Source organism: Lutra lutra, chromosome 12 (genome assembly GCF_902655055.1).
Source record: "Lutra lutra chromosome 12, mLutLut1.2, whole genome shotgun sequence".
NCBI lineage: Eukaryota > Metazoa > Chordata > Mammalia > Carnivora > Mustelidae > Lutra > Lutra lutra.
The window spans coordinates 61,608,866-61,621,271 of record NC_062289.1 but is presented as its reverse complement, the minus strand read 5'-3'; the positions used below and the strand labels follow the sequence as shown (position 1 = coordinate 61,621,271).

Genomic DNA, 12,406 nt, shown 5'->3' with positions numbered 1-12,406 from the left:
TCCAAAGCACAGTGGTTTCCAGGAAGCCTGGAGAACCAAGAGGCAGGTGATTGGTGCCTGCTTTCATTAATCCCTACCTTCACGTGTATTTAGTATGGACACGGTCACTGCACGGCTGATCACCCCATTCAGATCATAAAAGGAAACTTTTTTTTTTAATTTTATTTATTTATTTGACAGAGAGAGAGAGATCACAAGCAGGCAGAGAGGCAGGCAGAGAGAGAGGAGGAAGCAGGCTCCCTGCTGAGCAGAGAGCCCGATGCAGGGCTTGATCCCAGGACCCTGAGATCATGACCTGAGCCGAAGCCAGCGGCTTAACCCACTGAGCCACCCAGGTGCCCCGGAAACTCTTTTTTGATAGCAAGTTTACCACTTAATAACCCAAGGGGAAGTGGTGGTAAGGCATCTGGGTAACTGACTCCCAAAGGGACTATTCCGCTGGGGTAGTTGGAGGGGGTGCGGCAGGGCACTACTCTTTGTACTCAGCGGGGGGCCTACAGCTTGCCTCTGAGAGGAGAGGCGGGTGGTGGTGGGATTTAGCCGTGCAAAGTGTCCAGAGAGGAGACCCTGGGGGTCAGCCTGTGGCTTGTGGAGGGGTCCCCACGGGTGTGGTCTGGTGAAAGCAACCTGGGTTATTGTACAGGCCGACCTCTGAATTTTAGGGGCCAGAGACAACAAAAGCCATGGAGGCTCCCCAAATATTTGCTGGCATTGAGGGTGAATCAGGAACATAAGGGAAAAAGTTAAGGGCAGGTTGCAATTTTCACTCAACCCTCCTGTCCCGGCCTGATGATGGTACCGATCTGGTAAATGTGTAGATGTGCAGTCACGGTTCTTGACCCTCACACGACTTACAGGACCAGTCATTAGAAAACCCAGTTTGATACTCTTTGTCAATAGGTCCGATGCTAAGGATGTAGAAGGGAAGTTACACACAGGAATGCTGCAGTAACTCAGTATGAACTACCAGAAAGGGGAATCTTCCCTGTTTTAAGTCTGTAACGAGCAGAGTGACATGCCCTTACTCGCTAGCTACCCAAAGATACCACCAGCACATATGCCTTAGGGGTGGTCTCTCACTTTGCTCCATGATGGAAACCGAGAAAGTTCCTCACTTCTGGAAAACTGGACTTGGGAGTAGATGAACTTCGCGGCCATTCTATTGTCTGACTGAACTGGATGATTAAAAATGAAGTTCATATTGGAAAACAGAACCCAAGTAATCAGGGAAATGCTCTAGCAGACTTCCATGTTAAATCAGCCAATATACAACTTGAGTGAACTCCTAAGATTGATTCTAGCCAAATTATTTATGATAATCTATATAAAAGACAAAATCAGCCATCCGAGCTGGAACGAAAAATGTTGAAACCAAGTGTGCAAATTTAATATTAGATGAGGATACACTGAGGGCCCGGATGGCCTCCTGGGTCTTCCCGAGTCCTTAAAAATACCATTACTAGATGTGCTACATTCTGCAACTCATCATGGCACAGAAAAAAATGACCTAAATTATGAAAAAGCTTTAGTGGGTGACTGTACCAAGGCTGCAAAATTGGTTTGTGACCAATGTCTGATTGATCAAACCCCTAACCCAGGAAGACCATTAAGATGGCCCACTAGATGGAACCTTCCTACTGCCTATAGGGCCATTTGAACACTTACAAATGGAATTCATTCTATTGCTCCCACAATGGGTTATCAATATGTCCTTGTCATTGTTTGTATTTTCTCAGGACGGACTGACATCTTGCACAAGGGCTGATGTCACAACCATGTCCAAGAAACTCTTAGAAAAGATAATTTTCTTCATGGGGTATCCCCAGAGAGACCTCCAGTGATGGGGAGCTCATTTTGCTGGGCAAATAATTAAACAAATAGGGTGCTGCTGACGCAATGGCATTACTACTGTCCTTACCATCTTCAGTCATCCAATAAAGTCAAATGGACAGATGGTAACTTAAAACTAAAGCTAGCTGAATTACCAGAATCGACTGGCCGCTCTGGGCAAAAGTTCCACCTTCAGTTTTGATGGCAATGAGATCAACACTTATGGGAAAGCACAAATTAACATCTCATGAAATAGTAATAGGAAGACCTATGCCTTTGATGATAGGACCACGTGTGTCTCCATACTCATAAATTGGTATGACTCAGTACTGTAAAGTTTTAATGGATTATGCCACGGTGTCTTTTTATCAGGTGAAGGAAGCTTTTCATGACCCTCCTGCAGATGGTTGAAACTCCCACAGCTTTAGACCCTGGAGAGTGGGTCTTTTGACCTAAGAAAGAAACTGCCCTTGAACCTCATTAGAAAGAATCCTACTATGTTCTCCTCACTATCCAGACGGTAGCCAAACTTCAGAAACTTGAACCCTGGGTCCACAGCTTCTAGTTGAAAGGGCGCCTCCAGACTCTCGGAACTATACACCAGCCAGAGATGTGAGGTTGCAACTGAGCACAGAGGTCCTCCCGCAGAAGCATACAGCTCTCCCAGGATCATAGATCCAAATATTCATCTCCAGTATGAAACCTTTATCCCTTTTGCCCATTTGCTATCGCCCTTTCTGTTACTGCATGGGAAGATAATACTGTAATTAGGACTTTACAAACAATAGCTACCGTAGGAAACGACACTAATTGCTGGATTCATCAGGCTAACCCGAAATCAGGACCTGAAGGGAATCCTGAAGGCCTCGGCGTGCCTAAATTGTTCGGCAGGTGCGTTTTTATAAAGTTAACGTTACGCATAGACCAAAGATGCTGCAGGGCAGCCAGTGTCCATCAGACCATTTGTAGGCTTGCTGGCGGGCCCACACGTTTGGCGGCCTTTCAACGTGGACAGTATGCTAGGTGAGTCTTGGATGAAGGCTGCCAACACCTCCATGACTGGCAATGGGTCTATGATGCTAACACCCGAGGGCACCCCATATGTACCTCTTGGCTACACCTTCACAGGCAGGGGTTTGGGCAGTGACCTCTACGCTTGGGCAACTTGTCCTGACAGCTGGAGGGTGAAAGGACAATGTGCCCTTGCTGTAGTTACTGTTCCACTGTTCCTTCACAATACCTTGGAAATGCGACAGCGTTCCATTCCCCTGAATTTACCAGAAAGAAGTTGACCCCTCTGCATGCACGTCATTTGGAAGGTCCCTTCTTCCCTGGCTTGGGGTTGTTAAAAATGAACATACATTTAGACACTCTTAACCCTGACAACCCCTGCTGAGTCTAAAGGCCACGGCTGCACAACACAAGTCCCCAGGCTCTGTCGCGGCAGTGGTCTGAGATAAAGAACTGCTTCAGGTTACTTGTTGGCTGACCGAGGGGGAGTCTGTGCCAGGGCAAATACCTCCGGCTGTTCCTAGATCAAGACCTCTGGTTTTGTAGAAATGCCAACATAAGAAATTAACAAACAAGCTCCTTGGACGCAGGTTGATCCCTCATCTGCTCTGTCCTCTGATTTATTTGATACTGGCTGGTTTGGGTCATGGCGGGGGTGGGGGATGGGGCAGGGCAGGGCAGGAGGACACTGCGGTGTCACGGTATTTTCCACCTAATAGGATCACGATCCAACTGGTGGGCCATGTTCTCTCAATGCTCTCGCAGGCAGGCTTGTAGCCACCAGCACGTGACGGTCGCACGGTGCTCGAAGAAACAGAAACGAGCTGAACGATGGGAAAAACAGCGACAGCCACTCTTCTATGGATCCGACACCACAACCCAGGAGTTTCACAACGGGACAAGAGCAGTTTAACTCTGATGGTGACTGAGAGTAGCACAGCTACAAAAGTCTTGGGCAATCTCTCACGTACGGGAGGATGACCAAAGGGGGAGATTGTTAAATTAATTAAAAAGGAGGCCATCAGTTTGAGGGGGCTTCTAACGTCACAGCACCCACATAAGCAAACCACAATGGAAGCCCACATGTAAATTCTCACGGTCACAAGAGTGAACCTAAGGTCAAGCTGTCCAAATAGCCAGAGAGGTTTCAGACTACAGCCAGGGGCTAAGTTCCTCACTTTGCCTTCGCCTTTTCTCTATAAAAGTTCTTCCCCAGCTCCCGTGGCCGGAGGCCTTCCAGCCACTTTTGCTTTGGTGCTGCTCGACTGGAGCCGATTTTCGTTCAAGTAAATACCTAAAACTTTCATATGCCTCACTTTTATCTATTAACCCATGCGTGGTAATTCCTGAAGCAGTTTTCGCAGTGCTTATCGAAGGCGGCAGACAGCAAATCCTGCCAACTTGGGGCTTTCGTATGCCGACTTTCCCAGAGAGCCTGGATCTCCAGCCGTGGGGGCTGTGGGTCGTCTGGGGAAATAGGCAACATGCTTACGGAGGGACACAGAGAAGCAGAGTGCCACTGTTTCGATTTATTGCATTCTGAAGTACCGTGGGGGAGGGCCTGAGAACAAGTCCGCTTTATCAGCAGTTCTAAAGCCTAATTACCTGAGATTTACATTCTGGAAGAAAAAAATTGAGACTGAATTTTTAATACATACACCATATCCGAGACTGGGGTTTTGGCTCTGATAGAAGTACTTGCACTAGCCTGAAAAAGGCTATGTGAGATTAGAGAGAGACACCAGCTACACACCGAATCCGGGTAAAAGGCGTGGATTTAACCAGAAAGCCACATACGTTAGCCAAACACCTCCCTCCGGGGCTTGTCAGGGACACTTGACGCGTGCAGGCCACTCGAGGCAGCGTCTTCCCTGGGGCTCGCCGCCAGCCCCAGCATTCCCGGGAAGGCCCAGGCCGGGGGTCGCATTTCTTTGCCCCTCTCTGCTCCCCTTCACTTCTCATCATCCCGCCCGTAGTTAATGGTCTGTAAGGCCTGAGCTATGAGTGTCGCCATCTCCCGGGTGCCCGCAGCAACCACTCTGCAAGACATGAGGTCGAGAGGTCCACCTGAGGACAGAGAGAGAAGAGAGGGCACCTGAGTTACTGGAGGAGGCAGACGGTCCTGAATGAGGACTCGGCACGCGAACATTCCCAGGAAAACAAAGGTCCCAGGCCAGGCAGAGGCGGGACCAGACAACGAGATCTGGACCGGAGCCAGGCTCTAGGCACCTCAGCACCCCTCTGCTGCCCCAGCAAGAGAGCAGTGGAGGCTGTGCTGGGCGAATGTAGGCTCAGGTCCAGCAACAGGGACTAAGGGTCACAGGATCAGTTAGACCCGGTAGGGGAAGGTAGTTCTCAAATGTCTGCTACCTGGGTGGCACCGGGGACCCCATGTGATGGAAGTCCCCATTCGGCAGGTCTAAAGTCTGAGCAGAGACCTGAAGCAGGCTGGCTAATAGGTCGTGCTGAGAAAGCTAGAGAATGGATCTAAAAAGATCCACTCAGTCTCAGACCCCCTGTTCCTAAATGTTAGAAGAGGGTCGGCCTGAAGTTCAGCAAGTTATGTGGTGAGTTAATAAGTTATGTGGGGGGGCACCTGGGTGGCTCAGTGGGTTAAGCCTCTGCCTTCGGCTCAGGTCATGATCCCAGGGTTCTGGGATTGAGCCCCACATCAGGCTCTCTGCTCAGCAGGGAGCCTGCTTCCCCCTCTCTCTCTCTGCCTGCCTCTCTGCCTGCTTGTGATCTCTGTCTGTCAAATAAATAATAAATAAAATCTTTTAAAAAAAATAAGTTATGTGGGGAGAGATGCTATAGGACTTGCCCCCAGGGGGTTAGTCCCTGAGACACGAGGACCTTGACGTTGAAGAACAGGTCATTTTTTGGGGTCCATTCCCCTAAAACCTCACAGGGTGCTCACACTGTGTATACCCCGCTGACCCCGTGCTGAGTTACAGGGTGTGGGGGGTGCTAGCCTCCTCTTTGTGGAATGGGGAGGGAGCATGGCGTTTCTTCTGCCCATCTCATCGAATCTGGTGGGGTCAGGAACAGTTGGCTAGGAAACTGTCAAATGTACCCGAGTGTACAGTGGGAGTGCTGCTACTATGTGGCTGTATTGTGATCCTGGGGTCTCCTTCCCTGCCTCAAGGCGTAGAGAAGGAAGGCAGGAAAGCCAAGAAGGCACTGGCCCATGGCTTTTCCAACGTCCTCATAGGGTCTCTCACCAACACGCTCTGAGGAACTGGTGGTGGGGGTGGGCATCTGGTCTGGTAGTTACTGGGGCTAATATCGGGGATGCTGGGTCTGGTGGCATCACTTGCTTTAGCCTGGGAGACACTGGGTCTGGTGGCATTACTGGGTCTAGTCTCCACTGTCATTTCCCTGGGGACAGAGAGCAGGCCGAGGGTCAGAGGGACTCACCCGAAGTGTCCATCACAATGCCACCCGCTTCTCTAATGATGACTGTGGCTGCGGCCAGGTCCCAGCAGTGCAGGCCAAACTGGTAGTAGGCGTCTGCGGCCCCTGAGGCCAGGTGGCAGAGCGCCAAGGTGGAGCTCCCGATCACTCGGACCCTGGAGGAAAGGGAAGAGGGCAAAGGCTCCTGAGAGTGGTGCTGTGTCCAAGTCGGATTCCTCTTAGATAGCTGACGACATCCAAAGTCACCCCCCACGGGGCATTCCCAGTCATTAAAAATGAGCCATGGGGATTCTCTAATAAGCTCTAGATTCAAGATCTGGGTGCAGACCAGTGACATCCAAGAGAGCTTTCTGCGAGGACAGAAATGTTCCGCACTCTGGAAGTTACTAGCCACTGGTGGCTGATGAGCCCTTGTCGGCTACTGAGACTGAAGAACTCAAGTCTTAATTCCACTGAAATTTCATTTAAACTTAAATCGCCTCGTGGGAGAGAGTGGGAGATCGGAGCAGAGTCACTTGGACTTGGATTTATTTTTCCTAAATGTTTGCTAGAGTAATGTCATTTATGAAGGGCTCTAAGCCCAGAAGGACTCACAGCCTGGGGGCATTAAGATCGGTCACCTGGCTTCTGGAAAAGCCACTTGGGAAGGAACAAAGGTCCCCTGTGTGTTCCCTAACAGCTGGCCACATGAGGTAGCATCACACGGCTCTCCCAGGTCTATGTGGGGCACGGGTGGGCCTGCTCCCCTCACGGGGGATCTTTTCCTCTCTCCCTGGGGAACTGTGAGCATGACTCTGTGTTTGGCACTTTTGTCTTTGGCCCTGGGGTGTTCCAGGAATTGAAAAGTGATACCCGTGAGCTTTGGCGTGAAGTAACCTCTCCATGTTGCTCAGGAACAATTTCAGGGTGGCAGGGTCACGTCTGGGGCCGATTTCCGTGAGAACCAAGGCCTTGGAGATGTCTGCAGTAGAAAGAATTCCCCCACGGACAGGAAAATTGAGTCTCGGTTCTGACTGACGAGTCAGGGTTCCCTCGGAAGCAAACCTCAAGAGTCTGCCTCTCCTTCCCACTCAGAACAAGTACTATCTGCTGAGAGGTTCAGTTATGAGGTTTCTCCGACAGCTGTGTTGAGACATGAGGACACGGTGACGAGAGGCCAACAGAACCCGCACCTGACTATGTCATCCTCATTCCTGTAAGGCTGCTTTCGGTTTCAGATTTATGAGGGAGCAGATTCCCAGTTCTCTCTCTTTGCAGGGAGAGTTAGCACTAAAGAGCCAGGGAGAGGTGAGAGGCTAATGAGAATCACCACCATCCAGTCATGAATAAAAACAAAATGACTCCACACTGGGACCACCCGATGTCTGGAAGACAGTAAAGAAAAAAGCCTCACCCAATACATCCGTCTTTAATAACCTTTCTCTAGGGGTGCTGCCTGAGTGGCGCAGTGGGTTAAGTTTCCTACTCTTGTTTTCGACTCAGGTCTGATCTCGGGGTTGTGAGATCAAGCCCCGTGTCGGGCTCCATACTCAGTGCGGAGTCTGCTTGGTTTTCTCTCTCCCTCTCCCTTTGACTCTCTCTCTCTCTCTCTCCCCCTCAAATAAATAAATAAAACTTAAAAACAGAAAAACCTTTCTCTAACTGCTACGATCATGAAGACAGAAACACCAACCCTGCAGAGAAATCAACTTTTAAATAATGACTTTGGAAAGGGAGTTCTCAGGCGTAACCCCACTGGGCATAAAGAAGGCCAACACCGTGGCCGTGTGGCCTCCTCAGTGCAGGATGGCTGGGCACTCAGGCCAACCACTCGGTTCCGAGACAGGAGCGGGAAGCTGGCCCGAGGGCACAGAGGGACGTGCCTGGGCTCCCTTCCTGGGCCTGACTCACGGGCAGGCAATCACGAACAGTTTGTCTGTGCTTTGCCATACTCCCAAACACAACCACATTTAGTCTGTCGTGTCTGGTCAGGCCTTCTGGCTCACAGTCAGCCACACCGACGTATCCAGATAACAGAACAAGTTCACTCCACGAACTGGTGGGAAAACACACTCCACAAGTTTTGTCTCTCAATGGGTCTAATCCTATGTCGGCATCTGCAAAGTCCCTCACTGCAGGACCAGATGACGGTGAGGGGGCCCCCTCTTCTCAGACAGAACCTATATCCATTTCCCCTTTTCTTAAATTGTAGGCTCTCATTGTCTACTTTCTGAAAATCACTCGGCTCCACACTGGTTACCTGCCTAGGAGACAAGGTCTGAATCACTCCCTGCCAGGCACGCCAGCACCAAGGCTGAGCTAATGACATACCTCCCATGTGTCCAGTGTGTGAGTGAGGGGCTCTGCCCATGGGGGGCCATGGGGCCGGGTGGCTCCAGGATCCCCAGGGACAGGTCACTGCCCGAGCTTAACTCCTAATTCTCTCTCTGGGCTGCAAACTGAAAAGGTTATTTTCCCTAGGGGAGGGAAAGAAATCCTCTTTTGAAGAAAATGACATCAGGGGTGCCTGAGTGGCTCAGTCATTAAGCGCCTCCCTTCGGCTCAGGTCATGATCCCAGGATCCTGGGATTGAGCCCCGCATCAGGCTCCCTGCTCTGCGGGAAACCTGCTTCTCCTTCTCCCACTCCCCCTGTTTGTGTTCTCTCTGTCTCTGTCTCTGTCTCTCTCTCTCTCGTGCGCGCGCGTGCGCGCACGCACGCACTCGCTATCAAATAAATAAATAAATAAATACATCTTAAAAAAAAAAAAAAAGGCACAAAAAACGACATCAACAGAACCAGGGGCAGTAAGCGCTTAATAAGCAGTCACTGAAGCAACAAGCACTTTCCTTCAAGCACCAGCATTAAAGAAACCCTGGTCAGAGTCTTCTTGTATGGGTTGATTTGTTAAATTAGTAGAATTTTTAAATTTATGAGAGGAACGTTGGAGTTAAGTAGAATTTGGCTGGCTAGTGTAAGAATCTAATTAATCACTAGAGATAACACTATTTTGGTGGGGGGGGGGTGAATTCTGAATGATAAATGTTTTCATTAAAAACATTCTTGAAAGAGAACCTGGGGCACCTGGGTGGCTCAGTGGGTTAAACCTCTGCCTTCAGCTCAGGTCATGATCTCCGGGTCCTGGGATCGAGCCCCACATCCGGCTCTCTGCTCAGCAGGGAGCCTGCTCCCCACCCAACACCCCCCACCCCTGCCGCTGCCTCTCTGCCTACTTGTGATCTCTCTGTTAAATAAATCAATAAAATATAAAAAAGAAAGAAAGAGAACCTACTGAAATTTGGGGAGTGACTGTTAAATGAGAAAGGATGAACCTTCCTGGAGGAGGCAGAGGAGGGAAACAGAAGTGGAATTTGAGAGTATGCATATTTTAGATTTTGATTATTCTTTTTCCCCCAAAATGATTCCCCTCCCCCAAGCTGTATCTGTAGGACCACTGTCCCCTCCCCAGTAAGGTACAGTTCTGTACTATTTTCAAGACCTTACTCTGTGATATATGTTTCAGGAGTGATTTTTTTTCTTAATTTGCATTTTTTTAATAAACATATATTTTTATCCCCAGGGGTACAGGTGTGTGAATCGCCAGGTTTACACACTTCACAGCACTCACCATAGCACATACCCTCCCCAATGTCCATAACCCCACCCCTCCCTCCCAACCCCCCTCCCCCCATCAACCCTCAGTTTGTTTTGTGAGATTAAGAGTCACTTATGGTTTGTCTCCCTCCCAATCCCATCTTGTTTCATTTACTCTTCTCCTACCCTCTTAACCCCTCATGTTGCATCTCCTCTCCCTCATATCAGGGAGATCATATGATAGTTGTCTTTCTCCGATTGACTTATTTCGCTAAACATGATACCCTCTAGTTCAGGAGTGATTTTTCTCAGAAAGCTAAGATCAGGAGAATAATCCCTACATACAAGGCATTTCCTGGCTCCAGGATCTCAGTCACCCCGGCAGAGGAAATTAAGGAACACACTGACAATTTCCTTCCAGGAACTAGAAAGCCTAACAATTTCGATAGGGAGATAAACACCTACTTTTAATCAGGTTCGGAAGACGTGACTACTGGGATATTATCTACACTACTGTGATGATTATTTTGCAATATATACACATGTTGAATCATGATGCTGTACACCCAAAACTACATAATGCTATACAGCAATTATACCTCATTAAAAAAAACGTGACTACTGGTTTGGGCCAAGGCCTAGCCCAATCTGTCCTTATCAGAGGGCTGGGTTGGCTACAGGGTGAGTGGAGAGCAAAGTCCCGGAGGGCCAGCCTAGACAAGCAGATCCCCCTACACACAGGGCAGGTGCAGGAAGAGCAGAGTGTCTCAGACTAAGTGACACAAGGCTATTTCACAAAGGGAAACTCAGCAAAGTGTGGAAACAGTAGCTCACATTTACCAAGCTCTTGGTCTCTCCAGACAGGCCAGTGCTAAGCACTTACTACTTACGCCTCCATTCCTCTATCTCTTTTCTCTGTTACATCTATGATACATTGATGACTCCATTCTTCTGTTACATTTATGATACATTTATGATTCCATTTCTCTTTTTTCTTCACTATTGCACTGCCCTTGTTTCACAGATGGAGGAACCAAGCCTACAGAAGTGACACTTCTGTAGGGGGTCATGGGGCACTTAGGTGCCGAGACCCAGACTTAACCTCCAGCTTGTCCAGTGATTATGTGAAAGAAAGTGTTTCTTCCCATAGCTTGTAGATTTGTGAAGAAATATCTCTGTATCCAGTTCTTTCCTCTCCTTCTAGCGGCAATGCATCCATTCTTTATCTCTCTGGTTAGTATCTTTTTCCCAAATGCAATCAAAAACAAGGAAAAAGGAAGCCTGAGTGCTGCCACCTACAGACCAAATGCTTTCTTTGGTTTTATTTTGCTGTAGATAAAACAATATTTAATATCATCTTATGATTATTTCTAGCTACCAATAATCACTGATTTTTACATTTTGTTATCCTTTATACTGTATTTACCATAATATTTTAGCTCAATCAAATGCTAACGTATATATGTATTTCTTAAAGATTTATTTTAAACAGAGAGAGAGAGAGCGAGAGCGAGCAGAGGGAGGGTCAGAGGGAGAGGGAAAGAATCCCAAGCAGACCCCTCGCTGAGAACAGAGTGATGCGGGGCAATCCCAGAACACTGAGACCATGACCTGAGCTGAAATCAAGAGTCAGATGCTCAACCCACTGAGCCACCCAAGCACTCCCCTACAATGTATATATTTTTAAATTTAAAATATTCTCTGACTTCATGGGTGTGTGTGTGTGTGTTTGTGTGTGTGTGTGTGTAGGGGATGGGGAGTTATTGCTTAATGGGTACACGGTTTCATTTGGAGATATAAAAATTTTGGAAACAGATGGTGGTAATGGTTGGAAAACACTGTAAATGTAGTGAATGCCACTAAATTACACATTTTAAGTGGCAAATTTTATGTTATATATATTTTGCCACACACACATACAAAATCCAAAAATTTTGAAGTAGGGCATCTCCGCATACTTTTTCAACAAACAGATTCTAGAATGAAAAAAAAATCATCCATTAATAGACTTCCAACAGTTTGAAAACCCTTGTTCTGGTTGAGCAAGGTTAAAACACCCCAAGTATCAAGGAGTAATGCTCTCTCAAGAGAAATTTTACAACTTAAAGGTAAGAGAAGTAGTCATCTGTAGACACTGAAACATGTACTCATGGAAAAGGAGTCAGTCATGCTTTCACATCCGGGAAACATCCCCTATGGACAGATATGGACTCTGCTGAACACACAGCCCTCATCCCCCCAACACCACTTACACTAGTGTATATTTTCACACACGTGTCCTAACTCTTTCAGTCTTCTTATAGACCATGAGCAGCTACTCACACAAAAACAAAATTTAATTCTCTTTAACTTAAAAGCATAAGTTACAGGAAAAAAACATAAGTACTAGACAGATGGAAGGTTGGAGGTTTGGCAAGGGGCTGGGGAGAGAGAGAGTGTGGGGCAAAGGGGCTCAGTGGGCACAGGGTTAGAACATGAAGCCAAGTGAGTGTGCAGCATTGTGAATGCACTAATTACCACTGAACGGCTCACTTTAAAATGGTTAACTTTAGGGACGCCTGTGTGGCTCACTTGGTTAA

At 48.0% G+C, this 12,406-nt stretch overlaps 1 protein-coding gene across 1 annotated transcript in view; it reads right to left on the bottom strand.

The window, feature by feature from the left end:
- Window positions 1-4,350: 4,350 nt before the first annotated feature.
- Window positions 4,351-12,406, bottom strand: part of IMPA2 (inositol monophosphatase 2) — a 42,480-nt gene continuing 34,424 nt past the window's right edge. Inside the window, exons 6-8 of the mRNA XM_047697888.1 lie at window positions 7,108-7,216; window positions 6,259-6,410; window positions 4,351-4,908 (exon numbers count right to left, since the gene is read on the bottom strand). Coding sequence (XP_047553844.1) covers window positions 4,793-4,908; window positions 6,259-6,410; window positions 7,108-7,216 — 377 coding nt within the window. The 3' untranslated portion in view covers window positions 4,351-4,792. The remainder of the gene's footprint in view (window positions 4,909-6,258; window positions 6,411-7,107; window positions 7,217-12,406) is intronic.